Source organism: Lutzomyia longipalpis, chromosome 4 (assembly GCF_024334085.1).
Source record: "Lutzomyia longipalpis isolate SR_M1_2022 chromosome 4, ASM2433408v1".
NCBI classification, from domain to species: domain Eukaryota; kingdom Metazoa; phylum Arthropoda; class Insecta; order Diptera; family Psychodidae; genus Lutzomyia; species Lutzomyia longipalpis.
In genome coordinates, this window is record NC_074710.1 from 5,852,130 (window position 1) to 5,870,725 (window position 18,596).

An 18,596-nucleotide genomic window follows, 5' to 3' on the forward strand; every position below is an offset into this window, starting at 1 on the left:
TTAGCATTTCAAATTCCAACTGCCATTTTTTTCTTCAACTCACTCAACACTCAATGAAGCCTTTTGAAGGTGCGGAAAATGTGCAGCATAATTTTCACCACGCAAACTCATCAAAATTTCTTCACGTCTCTCCCGTGCAGAACAATAGTATTTCACAAATTAGCACAATCTGATTCTCATAGGAAGAACATTGGCTCAGGTTGTTCTATATGGTGTGCCCTCTTTGCTCTGCAACATAAAATGCTCTGATTTTTCCCGCGCAAATCATCCAATTAATCTCCCTGGCACATTCTTCAAATTATGCCGTATGGGTGTTTGACGCGGTGAAATGGATTAAGATTTAACCTGTTGTGAACCCAAAGAGAGGTCCCGAGAGATCCCAATCGCCGTGAAAGAATCCATCATACCGGGGAGATTTATTGTAATACGCCATGTAATTGCTGATGCAGCAAAACGTGAAAATATCCATCGCTATTGGATTAGAAGGTACATATACTCTGTAAGAAGTTCTCGATTTTTCAACTCAGGAAATAACGCTTATCAGAAAAATAATCACGATTTTTTTCCTCTTTAAATTTATTTACTTTGTTGTGCAGAAGGTTCTTTTTGCTTCGCGCCTTAATTGACTCACGAAATATTTGTTTTTGGTGAGTCCAACGATATTTTCAGACTCGCTTTCATTGTATTACTCAGAGAGAACTCATTCCGTTATACACACTTTTTCTTCCGATATACACACCCGGAGAAGTGTGAAAACACACCTGAGAAGTGTGAAAGAGAGTCAGTGACGTCACCGAAAATTTCAGCTCTGAAATTTTTGTGGAACAATCGATAGATGTCGCTACTGATATATTTGTAAGACACAATAAAATTGATCTTTGTTGATTATTGGCAAATATTTCGCATATTTTTTCCACGGCAATATAAGCTCAAATAGAACCAGAGCTAGAACCGTCTAATAAATCATAAATTATCTAGAAAAAAATATTTGGTAAATATTTCAATAAAGATGAAACTTGAGTTTCATGGTCATTTCAAAAAGTATGTCGCAACCCTTCAAAAATTCGTTTCTGTCAAAGGAATTCGCGACGACATGTCGTAAGACAATTCTAAAATGTTCCTTTTTTTAAGATTGGACAATTCTTGAAACAACTTAATCACTTTTAACTTTTTTGTGTTATTTTTTTTATTTAATAAAACTCAAAAAATAATTTAAAAAAATAAGAAAATATTTTTTAAAAAATGTAAAAAAAATCGGTGGTAGATAACACATTTTTAGGTTTTTAGGATCTTTTCTTTTAGAAAGCAATCGGGATAGCGTCCTCTCATCACATTTTTCCGGCCGCCATATTGAATACTAAACCTTTATTGACTTTTTTTTATATTCCCGAATCTACAAAAAAAATTTGAAATTTTTTAAGTCTTTAACCTACCTTAAAAAAAATTAAAGTCAATCGGACTACCTCTAAAAACCAAAATAGTTTTTTACAAGTTTATTTGAAAAAAATTAAAAAAAAAATATAAGTTTTTTAAATTTTTTTCCTTAAATAAAAATTAAAATAAAATTAATAAAAAAATATATAAAAATAAAATTTAGAAAAAAAAACAATATAAAAAATTTATATCTTTATCTTTTTAAATTAAAATAATCATAAAGCGGATTTAATATTATTATTTTTTATAAAAGAAATATGATTCGAGCATCAACCACACTGTATTTTTTATGAATTTTTTTTTAATATGTTTATTCTTTATTTTAATTTAAAATATTTCAATTTTTAAATAAAAAAAAGTTGTAAAAAATTATTAAGTAAATTGGAAATTTTTTATTAAAAAAAATGAAAAATCTACGTAAAAAACAAGTTCTTATAGTTATGGGAAAAAAGGAAATGTGAGAAACGACACCTGACGCAAAGTTGTACAACATTTTTAAAGAAATGAAATTCCCGGGGCTTGTGAGGGCTGCACACAAAATGGCGACCATTTTTTTTTAATTGCCTACAAAATTTTAACTCATAGGGGTAACTGGGGTAAAATGGTGAATTTGAAAAAAAATTAAAATTAATATCTCAAGAAGCAGTGGGAGCTAATCTGTCTAATTTTGTCAGTAGTTGCACTTCATACCCTTGCCTGAGCCTAGAAAGTTTCATAATAATTGATCTAATATTTTGGCTTTTATTTGAAAAACAAAATTTTCGAACCTCAAAGTTACTCTGACCTCTCAACTACAAATTAAGTTTTGGCGAAATTCTCTGCAATTTTTTGATCCAAATGCATTTTTAGACAGAGTAACTATTGCTAAACACGAATCTAATCTGAATTTTCCAAAAGAAATTTCCAAGTTTTCTCGTAGAACACTGATAGTAAAAAGTACCCCTTGGGGCAAAATGGTGAATTTGGTGTTTTTTTTCAATAACTTTTAAAATTTTTGAAAATTTTTTTTTTCCTAATCATTATAATTATTATATACAATTTAGAATGTTTACTCAGTATTACCAATTTTGATAAACTAAAAAAATAAAAAAGGTAATTTCCTAAAATCGTTATTTTTTGTATTTTTTTTTTTATTCAAAAAAGTTTTCATTTGAATACAAATTTCTCATTCTAATTAGATATTTTAGTGCCTAGCTAAAATAATTTCATAAAATTAATTAATTAAAAATCAGAACTTTTTTTGTAGATTCGGAAATATAAAAAAAGTCAATAAGGTTTTGGTATTCAATATGGCGGCCGGAAGTATGTGATGAGAGGACGCTATCCCGATTGAAAAAAGAAAAGATCCTAAAAACCTAAAAATGTGTTATCTACCACCGATTTTTTTTTACATTTTTTAAAAAATATTTTCTTATTTTTTAAATTATTTTTTGAGTTTTATTAAATAAAAAAATAACATAAAAAAGTTAAAAGTGATTAAATTGTTTAAAGAATTATCCAATCTCGAAAAGAGGAAAATTTTAGAATTGTCTTACGACATGTCGTCGCGAATTCCTTTGACAGAAACAAATTTTTGAAGGGTTGCGACATACTTTTTGAAATGACCATGAAACTCAAGTTTCATCTTTGTTGAAATATTTGCTGAAATTTTCGGTGACGTCACTGACCCTCATTCACACTTCTCCAGGTGTGTTTTCACACTTCTCCGAGTGTGAAATAGCTCTGTCACACTCGGTTTCTCTCTGAGTAGAAAGAGATTATTAAAGCGCAGCTATTGGAAAAAATATATAAGTTCTGTATATTAAAGAAAATATTTTTACGGATATTGAAAATCATCGATTTTTAAACTTTTTATAAGTAGCCTAAAAATTAGTCTTTTTTTAATATAAAAATACTTTGATACATTTTTTGGAACATCTCTTCATAGTTTTCTCCATGAAAAGATCTTATTTAGCCCATTAAAGTAAGTTTTAGGAGTTCTAGAGCCTCTAATAATAAAACTAATTTTTTTTCTATCCTTTTATTAATTAAAATTTATTACAATACAAAAAAAATAATTTTGTTAAATAACAGATGTTCTGGAAAATTTGGAAATAAACTAGGTCTTTCTTTAAACATTATTCTGATGTTTAAAAACATTTTTAAATTTTGTTAATTTTTTCCAGATCACAGAAATTAAACTTCCGGAAAAATACAGAAATTATCAAAAAGCTTTTTAAAAATTTTGCAACAGATTTGTTGAAAGGTTAGTTAAATCAGATCCTTTCTGCAAGTTTCTCTTTTTTTAGAGAATAGAGTCTATAAAGCCACATTAAAATTAAATCAAACCATAAAAGTTAGTCTAGATTACAGAAAAAGGAGTTTATGCATCTATCTACGAGTATAAACTTATAATTTGTAGAAACAATCGAAACACGCATAATCTTACAAATAATTAAAAATTAAACATCGTCAGACTTTCCATTGTTTCATAACTAGAATTCTGTAGATAAAGATGCCAGAGATTTGTCCAAAAATACAAACAATGACGTCATTATTGTACTTTTTCTTTTGTTTTCTAAATGCATGAAATAATCATGATAATCTTTCGAAAATGATTTTTGGTAAATAATTTAATGCTTTATACATAAGAAGAAATAAAATACAGAATAGTGACGTCATTGTTTGCATTTTTGGGAAAATATTTCGTCTGAATTTTTTCCAGCTTATCCGAGTAGAAAGTACGAGAAATATCTTTGATGTTTTCTTATTCTTTTCAAATTACGCTTGTCCCGATTATTTCCTCGAATGGGGAGTTTTTCCACACATGAACGAATAAACTCCTTTCATCGAGCAATCAGCAAAGTACACTCCAGCTCATTCCATCTACTTAAATGCTTCCATTGTGTCAGCACTTTTTCGTGGTGAGTAAAGAAAAAGAATTCGAACAATGTCAAGCTGAATATTGATTGTTGTGGGGCTTTTATGATTGATTTTAGAAGTTATATTGGCGATAAGATAGCAAGAGAATAAAAGACCGCCGTGTAGCTGCCGCAAAAAAATGAGAATTGCGACCGAAATGCGTGAATTTTGCCACACTATGTCAATGTTTATGAACCTTTAGGCACAAAAAAACTACGCGAGTTTCACGTTAATGATCTCAATAAATATTTAATCACTCCCCGATGTCCATTGTCCACTTTCCGAGGAAGATTTGTAAAAAAAAAACATTTTTTTGTGTTTTATATCGCAATTTAATTCGGACTGGGGAATTGTGCAATTGAACACAAAGCGGATTTTTTTTCTGTAGGAGATTGTGCAAGCATAGAGCATAATTTTCATCTAATGGTTTGGCCAAAAAGGGGGTCTCCTTTCTATTAATTTGTCGTATATAAACCAATAAAATTCGAGACCTTCTTGTGAAGCTTCTTTATTGAATTTAACACATTCAGCTCACAAGACACAACCAGGCTAATTTGGCGCCATTATTTTACTGCGCTATGCACCCCCACAGTGATTAAATTATACTATTTTGCGATATTTATTCAAATGAAGATGGGAATGATTTTTTTTCTGTTTGTTTTGTACGTAAAGGTCATCAAATTTGAAATTTAAAGAGAAAAAAAAATTTTTGGGAAATCACATGAGTCTCATTTTCCTCCTCATCAACATTCTTTGCATTCTTTTGACTCAAAAAAAAATCGCGAAGAATATCAACACAGTGTCCATCAAAGGAGCACATTTCGCCGAAAGAGTTAATCATTTAATTTGTCATTCAGCTTGACCATCGATTTCGTCGCAAAGAAATGAATGGGAAGCACTGTTTTCAATGATAAAATACGTGCTTTGTTGCGATACCTTTCAATCTTCCTCAATTGAGTCTTGTGACATAGATTTGTGGTGATTTTTCTTCAGACAATTGAGCAATGAGTCACATGTCGCAAATTACTTTGGGAAAAAAATTCGCTGTGACTTCTAATGACGATTAAATCTCCCGGAAAAAAATACTGAAAAGAATTTAGAAGAAAATTTCCAAATTTTCCAAGAGATTCTTATCAGGAAAATTTGTTTGTTTAAATCATTGCTATATATTTACTAACCCCTCAATCAGAAGCTTCTGGTTGCAATTGATTTTAATTAATACCACAGTGATAAGCCCCATTATGAGTGTGGGTGAGTCAGGCAAAAATTCACACAGAGAGGTATCACAAATTCCAAAGCTTAATCACTTGTGGAATTCTTCTTGCTCTTCATCACTAAAATATGTCGCGCAGATAGGCTGTTGTGGACACGAGTGACAACAGACTACAATAAAATCATCAATCCTATCCATCCTATCGAGACTTTTCCTACATTCTCATCAATTGCCTTTCATTTAGACAGCAAAATGCCATAAATAATGCGCGCAAAGCTCTCAAATATTTTTCGTGGCACTTCCTCAATAGAATTTTACTTCTATCCAGGCGCGCGTTTTATGCAAAATACCTCTCGCCCTTTTGATGTGCTATGTACAATATATATGCGCATACATATATATTTTACTTCGTGATGCTTTTTTGCCGTGGCTTCTTCGCCTCTTTCCCGCACCTTGACCACAAATTCCACAAAAGGCGACTCTATTGGATTGAATAATTGCGTTCTTGAACGTGTGCCTCTTCTATTCTTCAAGCATCGCGCGCCTTTTACCATTTGGGTGGCAAAGGACGCAAGAGCGGCCAAGGGGAAGGGAAGCAAAGAATATGTGTGTATGCCAAAAGAAACAAGACCGAAGGCATCTTGTACGTACATGATAATTGTACACAAGAGTCAACGACACCAAAGTGAAAGACGTTCCGTGTGCTGGGAGAGGAAGGAAATTTTCTGGGCAGCACATGAACTTGGCCGATCGAACACCGCCCCAAGCGCCCAAAAACTCCGCAACCATTCCAGATCAAATTGGTTCTGTACTTTGTGGTGCTAGGAGAGTTGGTAATTGCAGCACATACTCCCAGCAGATCTCTGCGCAACAGCTTCTCTGCCAATGGATCAAAAATGTAGGCTCCTCGCGCGCACGTGAGATGGTGGAAATTGATTGAGATCGACCTTTTGTCTCTCGCCATGTGTTTCGGACGATGCCGCACAGCGTTATTATAAATTTTCGAGTGATGCCAGTGAAAGAGCCAAATGCGGAGCACTTTCCCGCAATTCCGGAATCGAAAGTGAAAAAAATCCACAAGGTGGAAAGATTCAATCGGATAAGTTTCTTTAGCATATTTGCAAACAATCGCCACACAAATACAACCTTTTCCCGTCGCACCAACTGAACCACAAAAACAATCGGCCATCGCAGAAATTGCTTAGCATCCAACTGGCCAAAGTTGATTAGAAAATTCTTGGAATAACTTTCATTCCAAGAGGTGTGCTCCAGGTGCTCAAATTCTTGAGATTTCCTTTCATTTTATCTACAAAATTGTTTTTCTTATGTTATTCGTTATTGAATACCAATGGTTTTGAATTAAAAAAAAAAAAAGATTTTGTAAGAAATTCTTTTATTTTCCTAATTTACTTCTTGAAAGCTTAAAAGTTTTCTTGGTATTTTCTTTGAGAAAATTGTAGAATTAATTGATTTGTAGGATGAAAAACTAAATTAGAAAGCCGAGAACTAAGAATCAACTAAGAACTAACTGCCGTACATCAGACTTATAAAATATAAGTATTAAGTATTATATCTGACTTAAAAATGTTAATATCGACTTACAAATTTTAAGACCGACTTAAAAATTTTAAGTCAGATTAAAAAAAACTGACTTAAAACCTTAAGACTGACTTAAATTTTTAAGCTCGACTGAGTAGTGAATTTCGCCCTTTATCTACAAAATTGTTTTTATTATTTTATTCGTTATTGAATACTAATGGTTTTGAATTCAAAATAAGAAATTTGATTTTGTAAAAAAATCTTAAATTTTCTTTCCTTAAATTTACTTCTTGAAAGCTTTAAAGTTTTCTTGGTATTTTCTTTAACAAAATTATAGAATTAAGGGATTTCTAGGAAAAAGAAACTAATAATAAGACTGTGAATCATTTTGCAAGGATATTCTAGCAAGAATTAACTCAGATTTGGCCAATTTTTCTTGCTAACTTTAAGTCCAAAATACGCAAAGTTCGGAAAAAAATTTATTTATGTTCACAAAGTCGATTAGCTTTAGTTAAAAGAAGAGTTTTAGAACTTTTTAGGTGAAATGTCAAGAATTTCCTAGACTTTTCTAAACAATTCTCAAATCATGCTTTCCCGAAAGTTTCAGAGAAAAGATAGCTATAATGAAAATTCTTTGTAAGTATGAATGGCTTTAGTTAAGATACATTCAAGCGAGCTACATATAAAAATTTTGCTTATTCTTGCTATTTATAATAAAACTAAATCCGCTAAAAAATATTTTCTCTTTTTTTTCTTTTATTTATTAACAAAATAGCAACAAATTCAACTCTTCAGTAGAATAAATTGCAATAGTCGAATGCAAATTTTCCGATTTAGGTCAACATCCCCATACTTCTCACGGTTTTGGAGATACGGACGTTCCTTCCTTTCCTTTGATTTGAATCATTTGAATGTTTGAATGCATTTTGTACCTTGTTTATGCAATAAATTTTCTATAGTATATCATTAGCACCGTTTATAATCATTGCTTGCTCATAGTCAAGTGATCTTCCATGTTTTCTTTCTTGCATCGTATAAAGAATAAGAACTGCACATTGCTGGAGTTTCTGAACAATCTTTCTCCCTCTCTCGTAGCGATATAAGTAAGCGCGATAACGGCGTGGCTTAGTAAGCATAATAAAAGTGGAGGCAGCATAAGAAAATGTTGCACGAGTTCTCGCGCCAAATAAGAACAACCGCGCGCCACCACAAACAAGAATTGGGCAAAAGCTTTAGCGGAGAAAATGTTCTTTCTCTCCTATAAAACAAACAGTTGGAAGACAAATTTTTGAGCCTCCTTTCCATGCGCACGGTTCATTGTTTGCCAATGAGACGTGCCCAGGAGAGGTGTATAAGAAGCCGAGTCAAGAACTCACCGGAGCGCACAGTGTTTAGCTGTAACAATAAATTTATTGCTATTAAATCGCGCGGTCTAACGGGTGCTCCAGCGTCCCGCATGCCCGCCATGGGCTTCTGGTGGTCACTTCCTCCTCAATGGAGGGTCGACTTTGGCTCGCGATTCTCCCCAGGTGACATCCCAGGTCTCTCTCTCTTTCTTTGCTGGCTTCCTTATGTGCTGTGTAGGTACCTTTTGCACCTTCAAACATAAATACACATGGGGTACACCGTTATGTGGCGCCCCCCGTTGTAACTCACAGAGCCGCTGAATTCCATCTGAAAACAATCCCACAAAAGACACTCTCCTTCAGTTGCAAATCACCCGAATTGCTCTCATGCTGCTGCGGACATTCGTGGCATTCCATCAATTTGGCCAACAAGCAGCAACCAGCGATCAATTGCACTTTGTAAGGAGTTTATTCATTTTTATAGCTCCTACCGTTGCCTGATTTGAAATCTCTGAGGAAAATCTTCAATGGTTTAAAAAAAAACATTAAAGAAAAAATAAACAGATTTAATTTTTTTAGCGAAATCAGCTTGAAAAGATTTTTTTAAATTAAAGAACAAACCACGCCTCCAATGTAAGCGCATATAACATATGCTTCGATGTTTCAATCAATGATCCTCATGATCCTTAACCGTTGAATCTTCCTCTTTTTTGAATCGCTATTTTGAGATCTACACAGTCACTCTTAAAACAGAAAAAAAATCATTGATCAACCGTTGACGCATATGCTTTATGCATTTTGGAGTTACAATAGAACGCGATTTTTGCATTTTTTGCAAAATTTTACAATTTTCTAACGTAAAAAATGTAAAAATCTTTTTTTTGGCTTTTCTTTAATGTTTTTCAACTGTCTATGTAATTTATGTAGTCAGTGTGCTATAAAAGCATCAAAATGAATAAACTCCTTTCTTATAAATTTTAAGAAATTTATATTATGTCGTATTGCAACATTGGAGATCATTCTTTTAAAGTTTTCTTATTAAATATGCGGAGATTTAGACACATTGCTAATCCTTTTCTGCTAAAGCATTAAATCTTCAAAGCACAATTAATAGAAGTTTTGAGAACATTTATTTATTTTTAATTTGTGACCTGAAAGAATTTTTTTAATCGTTTAAATTTTTCTGCAAGAAAAAGTCCGTTCAACAAATTGATCGATTAAATTGAATGATTTTCAACAAAGATAATTTATTCTGAGCTGTGTCTTTAATACAATTAAATATTTTAAATACTTCCTCTATGTACAAAGACAGGTACCTCTACCCATGGGAAAACCCCATTTAAAAGCTTCTTAAATAAACAAGAGCAAGAAAAGCTCACAGAACAAGAATCCCAAAGATGGGGGGAAGAGAAGCGAAGAAAAAGAGTTTGTGGGGTCAGCGTGCAGATTGGCGCGCAAGAAAGGTAAATGGGAGCAGAGATTTAGCTCCAACGCAACATAGTGAGGATTGTCTTGAGCAATCAATCCCCGGAGAATGTGTAATAACCAGTCTTTGGGATTGCGTGCAGTGAACGCGAGAGGTACCACACATTTTGCAGCTGTGCGCCCGCAAATTGCATTCTCCATGTTCAAGAGGTGCGCGCGGAAGCAGGAGTGTTTGGAGGTAAATAACCAAAAGCCACCGCTAGTGATCCGGAGGAATGCCAAGACTGCCTTTACCAGCTGGAATTAAGTATTATGTACATGGAGGTACCTTTGAGAGCGAGAGCGTGGCTAATTAGGAGGAGAAAGAAATTCGTATCAATGCGTAAAAAATTATTTCCTTCTCCCGCAACCAAAAATCTAACGTCTGAAAAGGGTTGACGGATAATTTTTGACAGGGAGTTGTCAAAAATTCCACATCTGTCAAAAAAATTGACAGATGCAAATGTCATGCCTTCACCGAAAATCTCCATTGGAATTTAATGAGAAAAGAAAGCAAAATGAATTAGAAACACTTCTTAACACACGCCAATGGAGATTTTCTTGCAAATGAATTGGACGTAATGAGCTTTTTGTTCACAAATCCCATTACACTGTCATTTAGGCATTTCATACCTCCTCGCGTCTGCAAAATCTCATGTATAACGTCTCCTGCACTAATCTCATCTTCATGCTCGTTGCACAATTCTCGCGACTTTTTTTTTCGTGTACAACTCATTGATTTTGTATGTGCATTTTGAGCTCACGCCAGACCCTCAGGCGCTGTTTTCTCCTTCAGCATATCAACGGCAATGAACGAAAAAATTGTCCGCCCATTTGGACGGGAAAAAATGAGGAAGAAGCATCCAGCACACGGCGGGTCATCACTTTCATGCCTTGTGCAACTGTTCTGGACCACAAATTCACGATATTTGGGGTAATTTCATAAGCTCAATGGAGCAGCGTGTGAGAAAAGCAATAGGGAAGCAATTGAGATTGGAAAATCGCTAAAATAAAAGTGCCGGAATTTTTCTCAACACCCAAAACGTATTTTTGGAGGCCTCAAAATTTGTTTATTTTTTATTCCTAAACTATTCATCGGATAATCTCCAAACTACAGTCAACTATTGAGGGTAGACAGGACTTATTATCATAATTTTTTCAGGTGCTTGCAATTAATAACTTGGGAGAAATTGCCATTTGAAAATTCCAAACTGTCACAATTAGCCCCGGTCTCCCCTACGGAACGGAAATTGAGAGAAATGGCGGGGAAATGAAACCAGAAATCAGCAGCTATTGTACGAAAGATGGCGCTCTGAAAGGTATGTTGGGATTTTTGAATGGAATTTTTATTATCTCTCTTTTTAACGTTTCGTTGCACGTGGTGGAGCTTTTGAATATCGTGAATGAAGTAAAAAAAAATCTTCAAGTTCCATTTTAAATGTAAAAATCAAAAAAAAAATTTTTGTTATCTTGACTTCAGAATTTAGCCTATTTGGGTGAAATTCGCTAAATCCGGCTTAATTTTTTCAAAACTAAACTTTAAAATAATAAACCCGTCTTAAAAAACTTCAACCAAACTCTGAAACTTGACTTAAAAATTAGGCAGATTACAAAATTTTAATGTGAGCTATAAATAATAAAAGTTTGGTTTAAGAAAAAAAGCTTATTGTTCAGTTCAAATGGGATTTTAATGAACTTAAACCTAGGTCACAAAGCTTAAAACAAGCTTTAAAAAAATTGTTAGTTTGAAATATTTTAATAGATCCTAAAAAATAAATGCCTATTCTACGAAAACTCAATCTTAGCTGAAAAACTTAAAACTGTCTTTAATAAACTTAAGCCTAAATTGAAAAACTAAAGCCTAGCTTAAGAAAACATAAGCTAGGCTAGTTAACAAAACTTAAATTCGAATTAAAGAACTAAAACATGACTTAAAAGTCTTTAATGTGACGTATGGCTGTCTTAAAAAACTTAGGCTTGTCACTTAATCTCAAATCTGGAGTTAAAAAAACTAAATTCTGGTTTAAGGAAGCCTGACTTAAAAAAAATACTTCTTTCAGCTGATAAAAACTTTAAATTCCGCTCAAGGTACTTAGGCTTAGCCCATAAAAATTTTAAATTTAAATTCCTAACATTAAAATAGTTGAAAAATAACAATAAATAAAATAAATTGAAATAAAACCAAAAAAGAATTAAAATTCAGGGAATTTATTGATATGAAAAAATCTATAAAAAAATGGCACAAATTTCAGAGAGAATACACGCGTACCCAGTCCACTTGAAGTCCTGAATCCTCTCCCTTCCATGTTGGGTACCAGTTGTCCTTGTCGCGATAGAAGAACCACTCAGCACGTGGATCAGTATTGCGCCACGGCTTAACATGCCGATTGGTCGTTAAGCAGCCCTCGGGGAAGTCACTCAGACCAGCTACCCCAACTCCCAAGACAACGTAGACCTCCTGATCAAACGGAGCCATCGGGGGTTGTCCATTCTCCCAGACATTCGCATGTGCAACACCGCAGGACTTGGTTGAATTTGTATCACAGAACTTTTCACGGAAGTGAGCATACGGTCTCCCATCAACCGCCATCGAGATCATCTCATCAGTCCACGTGAGCGTGTACTCGTGGAAGTCTGAACCCCAATGCCGCTGACCAACTTCAGTCTAAAAGAAAAGTTTTGATTTTAATAAAAAAAAAACATTTTTAAAGAATTTTCTTTTATTAATTTACCTTCATCCATCTCTCTCGATTCGTTTCCCCACGATCGAGGACAAGCATCCCGCGCAAGTAGAGCCCATCAATTTCACGTCCATCCGCCGATGTTAGGTATTCATTGGATCGTATAAAGGCCACCCGCATGAGTCCATTCACGAAATTCTCATCGCCATAGACGTTCTGCGAGCTCTTGAGCCAGATTTCCGGGAAGAGCCAATCGCCCTTGGGCAATTTCGCCCGGACAACGATCTTTCCGTACCTGAATCTGAAATGATTCTTCGACGTGAGCTGGGCTGAAACAACAGGAGGAATGATTTGGCGACCACCACCCTGTCTCACGCACTCAATGTCGTTGTTAACAATTGTTGAAGGGGTGCACCTAAAGAAATACAAGAAAATAAATAAATTATTAATTATTTGTTGAAGAAAAAGGATTATAAAAAAAAACAAAATAAGTTCAACGACCTCTCTTGGCTTCTGAAGGTTAAGGTAGTTGAGACTAAGTAGCAGATGGGCTCTCGTGATGTTAAGAGAGGGGAGGGCTATAATTTTAAATCAAACAGTGTTCTTAAATTTTTCCTGAAACTATTTCTCTTTAAATAAAGCTTCTTATTTCCACGGTTTTACTCATAATCAGCTCAAATTCATTTAATGTTTTTGTAATATTTATTGATGATTTTCCGCTATTTAATTTTAGCTGTGTTTCATTCTGTTTGTTTATCATTTTTTCTTGGGACAAAATCCCCAAGAAATGTTGTGATTATAAACATTTTTTTCAATGGGAAATTCCAAATTTTTATCTCTTTCTCTTTGAGATAATAAATTGTCACAGACAGTTAATGAATAATTTGAATTTAGCGGGTATTCTCAAAAGAAAAAGCACAATGGTTAAAATCTATGGTAATTATGAACAATGCGGGGAAAATAAATTATTTTGGTGGTGAATAGCAAATTTCACAAAAATGTTAAAGAATCTTAGAACTTAAAAATATAGAAAATAAAATGAAAATATGCTTAAATAAAAAGAGAACTTTCCAAAAAGCCCTCGAGCTTTTAGAAAATTCCTATATCGATTTCGATGAAATTTCTATGGCGAGAGAGTGAAGTAATTAAGATACTTGGTAGCACATGTGTTTAAACGATTAAGACGTTACTTCTTCTTCTTCTTCTTATAATTTTTTTAAACTGTAGGATATTGTATTCTTTCCGGATACATATAGCAGAACTTCCTGTACTTACTTATGGCCAAAATCAATTTTTCCAATTCGAATTGCTGACTCATTGAAGCCTGGCACGTTGGTTTGCAACGTTGGCACAATGTACAGCACCCCATCACGAACGTAGGAGTTCTCAGGTCTATCCTGATACGAACAGAACTCCGCATCTTCCGTATCTTTGGGGAATTTAACTTCCCTATTCCACACATCCAGCTTCAATGCGTCGAAATTATCCTCAAACAGTAGGGTATTCTTGCAAATGTGCTGTCCCCCATTGATGGTGGTGCGCGATAGTTCACACTGGGGTGCTGTATCAGTCACTTCCGGTGTGGGAATGGTGATCACTGTGGGCTTATTGTATTCAGTCACTTCGAAGACTTGATCCTCCAATCGGTAGGCGAGACGTTCGTGCTGTACGTAGATCCAATAGTAGATTTTGTCACCCTTCTTCAGTGCTACTGTGTTATTCTCATAGATCCATCGACCATCCCTTGCGGACAAGATGTCATCGTAGAGGGTACCCAGTTCATTCTGTTCCATTTGCTCATTTATTTTCCCGTGAAAAGCAAAGAGAGCGATCCCATTTTCATCTGGATTTATGAGAAAAGAATTATTTTAAAATTAAATTCGCATACAAATAAGAAGCTTTTGCAAACGATCTTCGTATTACATATATTGTATGTATATATGATCGTTTTGGGATCTACCATTACTATATATATTTTTTCCATCAGTCTTCATTCTATAAATATCAAAAAATCCCCCACGAGAATCCCCTTTATGTTCTTCTTTTTTTGCTGAAGATCATTGATCGCGTAATTGCGATCGTGTGAAACCTGTTGCAATTTTTGATGTTTTTCCCTCTTCTTCTGCGCAACCTCCGCAACATAAACTTGAACCATTTGAGAAAGATGCAGAAGTAAGGAAAATGATCAAAGAATTGTGATTTCTCACATCTTTTGACCCCTCCGATAACTTTTTCGATTTTTTTGTACTGTTTTGCTTCTCACAAACACATCGCGAATTAATACAAAAATATATGTATATAATGCTACAATCTTAAAGAAAAAAAACGGGTTTTCTTGGGAATCCACACATAATCTTTTTTTTTAATACAAAACTCTCAATGACGACTATGTCGTGTCCATCTTAACAGTTTCCCCTCAACACACATGCAAAAAGCTCCTAATTGTCACTCAATTTGCATTACCTGGAATGGAAACTTTTAATCCTGTGGGTTCTGTAACGACAAATGTGGGTGCTTGAATCCTGTAGGATGCCGCGATGTTGAAGCACAAAGCAATGATGACGTAGACAGTAAGCAACCGATTGAGCATCGGCAACATTTTTCCTTTAATATCCAAATGATCTCACCACGTTAACTAAATGTCTCTCAGTCTCTTGAGTCACGATTCTACATTCCACGAGCTCCAACTTTGCACTGATCGTTGTGTTGCTTCGAGGCACTTTACGAAGCTCTCTCTGACTGAGAAGTTTCATACCAAGTCGTTTCGTACAGCACGATTGAGCTGTGCTTGAGAGTTCAAAAGGTGAGCGGGGGAATACAATCTGCTGCTTGAGCTTTTTTCCGCTAAATCATGAAAAGAGTCTTGAGAGCTTTGGGAACTTTTTAACGGGCAAATAAACGGAAAAGTTCTTTTCTTTATAACAGAACTCTGAATTAATTTTGTTAATATGGTATAGGTAACGAACGACCTGAAAAAAAGTTTTGAAATTATTTCGAAATAATTCGTTGAAATTAATAATCCTCAAAAGGTTAATGAATTGTGCTGAGAACTAAAAGAAATATAGAAATATTTTAAATATATTTTACCCAACATAAATCTTGAATACTTTAAGTAGAAAATAAAAAAAAGCTTGGTCTTAAAAAATATGTGATTAATTATTTTATTTTATTCATTAAACATTTTATTTTAACGATGTAGCGCATACTTTCTTATTTTTTTTTTCAATATTTCGATCTCGTTAAATTTTTTACTTATGCTATCGAATAAAATAGAGGAATATTTCATAATTAGACCGACAAAACACTTTAATGTAGCCTTGTCTACTCTGGCATATATAACTCTGCACAACATTTGTTTCCAGAGTCAGTTTCTTCACACTGACAGAAACCCGTTGAACAATATTTTTAATCGCGAGAAAACATTTTTCAAAAATTATTAAAATGAAGAAAATTATAAATTTGGCTCTTCTTTGCGGAGCTGCAGTGCTTGTGCAGGGATCTTCATCGTTTGGCAATAGAAAATCCATTTTTTCAAATAACGTTGATAACCGTCAAAATGATTTGGGATTCAACGATAACTTGAGCACTACGAATACTACTCAAATACCTGAGCCAAGAATAAGTTATTATGGACGCGAATTTATATCTCCAACAAGTGCTTTTGAAATTGTTTATGAGTGGAAAATATTGGATTTTGAATACCCAAGTGCCCAAGAAAGAATAGATGCTATAAATTCCGGGTACGTAAAATCGATTTGTCAGAATATTAAAAAAAAAAGAATTATAGCAGAATGCGTCCTGGCTAAATGGCGGCCACTAATTGCTATAAAATTATAAATGAACAGTGCCGTGATCTTATGTAAACGCCTTTGGTGGTGGATTCTGTTAAGTATTTTTTTGTGGCTGTTGGAGTGTGACCTTTCAATTGCATCGTAAACGTTTACGGAAGACTGAGGGCGCTGTTTTATAAGTTTTATAGCAAATGGAAGTCTATAATAAATATCTGCCTGAAATTGCTATAAAATTGACAAAATAGCCTTCATTTTTCGCAAAGGTTGGCCTCCAAAAAGTATATAAAATGTTTACGAAAATTTATGGTACTGCGCTGATGATAAATTTTATAGCAATTAGTGGCAGTTTACTGTCTCACTCATTCAAATTTTATAGCGATTTGAATTCAAAAGTTGTTTGCTATTTTTGTAGAAATTGGGGAAGAACTTTCTGGTTGATGTAAAGAACTATGTAATTTCATGGAGTATCTCACTAAATCTCATGACTTTCAGAGATTTTATTCAAGAAAATGTCATACCTCTGGGAATGGATGCATGGAAGAATCGTTTATTCATTTCAATTCCACGCTGGACTGTTGGAAATCCAGCTAGCTTGACATCGATTGATCTTCCATCGAGAGATATGAGTCCATTATTGCGCCCTTACCCCAACTGGGAGTCTCATACAACACCCACAAATCCCGATTGCAGGAAAATAATGTCTGTTTTTAGGATTCACATTGATCCATGTGGCCGTTTGTGGGCTCTTGATGCTGGTTTAGTGAACACAACGACTAATTTTAATCATGTTTGCCCTCCAAAAATTCTTATATTTGACCTAGAAACAGATCAACATATTCTCACCTATCGCATACCGGATGTTCAAGTGAAGGAGGATAATCTTCTTACGAGCATATTTGTTGACGTTCACAATGGGAAATGTGATGATGCTCATGCTTATGTGGCCGATGCATGGCGCAATGGATTGTTGGTGTTTAGCCTGAGAAAGAGACAAAGCTGGCGTGTAACTCATCATTTTATGATGCCAGATCCTCACGCCTGCGAGCATAATTTCAATAATGAAATATACTTCCAGTGGACTGATGGTATCTTTACGGTTGCAGTAGGTCTGGAGGATGCACAAGGAGAACGTCTTCTTTACTTTCATCCAATGTCTAGCTTTGAGGTATTATTCTTGCAAATATTTAAAAAAAAATTTTAATTCTTCTTCCTACTTAAACTTCAGGAGTTCTCCGTTCCCATTTCTATACTACAAAATGAAACAATCTGGACAGAAGGCATTGATGTCAACAGACAATTTAAGGTATTAACACAGTTTCTAACTTTTTGATAAATTTTCTTAAAAGAAAAACTATTAATTTTCATTTTAAATTTTTGAAATTCAACAGTTAGTTGGATATAGAGGACCCAACAGTCAATCCTCAATTTCAGCAATTGATCGGGATGGTGTTCTATTCTACACACTAATTGATCAGGATGCAGTAGGATGTTGGGACACAAACAAGCCTCTTTTACCAAATAATATTCATCATGTGGATCAAAGCCATATGTTCATGCCTTTTCCGATTGACCTCAAAGTTGACAAGGAAACAGATCAAGGTGTTTGGGTACTTGCGAATAACTTTCCTCGATTTTTATATTACAATTTGAACTACACCCAAGTAAATATTCGCATCCTTCGTGCAGACACCAAAGCAGCCGTAAAAGATTCCGTATGTGATCCTAGAAAACGGGGTAATGTCGGTAATGTAGTTTGGAATTAAAATTTCTCAAAAGAACTACTAAATTACTAAATAGTTTAATCAATAAGTTTGAATAAGTATGTAAATTAATAAAAAATATTTAAGGAAGTCTGAATAAAGAACAAAAAATTATTATGAGTGGTTTAATATCCTTATACCTACTTATATATTTAATAAATGAATAATTAACGAATAAAAAATGAATACGGTTTTTAACTGATGAAAACTTGGGGAAACGTAGCCCAATTTGGACCTTTAAACGTCTGTTTATACCATTTGAAAGTCATTTGAAGTTTTATCGATTTTAAACAATAATGGAATAAAATAAATCAGTTAAAAATACAAATTCGAGCTAAATGATTAAAAAAGATGAATAAATATGTAAAATAATCGCACACGATGGTCATGACTGACCTACGGGACTTGGGACCTTAGGTTAAAGAAGAATTTAAAGAATCTGGTTTTTCTTAAACGTTAAAAGAAAT

General features: G+C 34.0%; 2 protein-coding genes across 2 annotated transcripts; one reads left to right on the forward strand and one right to left on the reverse strand.

Annotated features, from left to right (window-relative positions):
* Nucleotides 1-12,089: 12,089 nt before the first annotated feature.
* On the reverse strand, nucleotides 12,090-15,339 carry LOC129795870 (beta-1,3-glucan-binding protein-like). The gene is made up of 4 exons (XM_055837387.1): nucleotides 15,042-15,339; nucleotides 13,854-14,421; nucleotides 12,630-12,993; nucleotides 12,090-12,562 (listed from the first exon to the last, which is right to left on the reverse strand). The coding sequence occupies exons 1-4, from the start codon at nucleotides 15,175-15,177 to the stop codon at nucleotides 12,146-12,148; spliced, it is 1,485 nt and encodes a 494-aa protein (XP_055693362.1). The 5' UTR covers nucleotides 15,178-15,339; the 3' UTR covers nucleotides 12,090-12,145.
* Nucleotides 15,340-16,895: 1,556 nt separating this feature from the next.
* On the forward strand, nucleotides 16,896-18,073 carry LOC129794474 (protein yellow-like). The gene is made up of 3 exons (XM_055835226.1): nucleotides 16,896-17,471; nucleotides 17,758-17,976; nucleotides 18,056-18,073. Exons 1-3 carry the CDS (start codon nucleotides 16,896-16,898, stop codon nucleotides 18,071-18,073), a joined length of 813 nt encoding a protein of 270 aa, XP_055691201.1.
* Nucleotides 18,074-18,596: the final 523 nt, after the last annotated feature.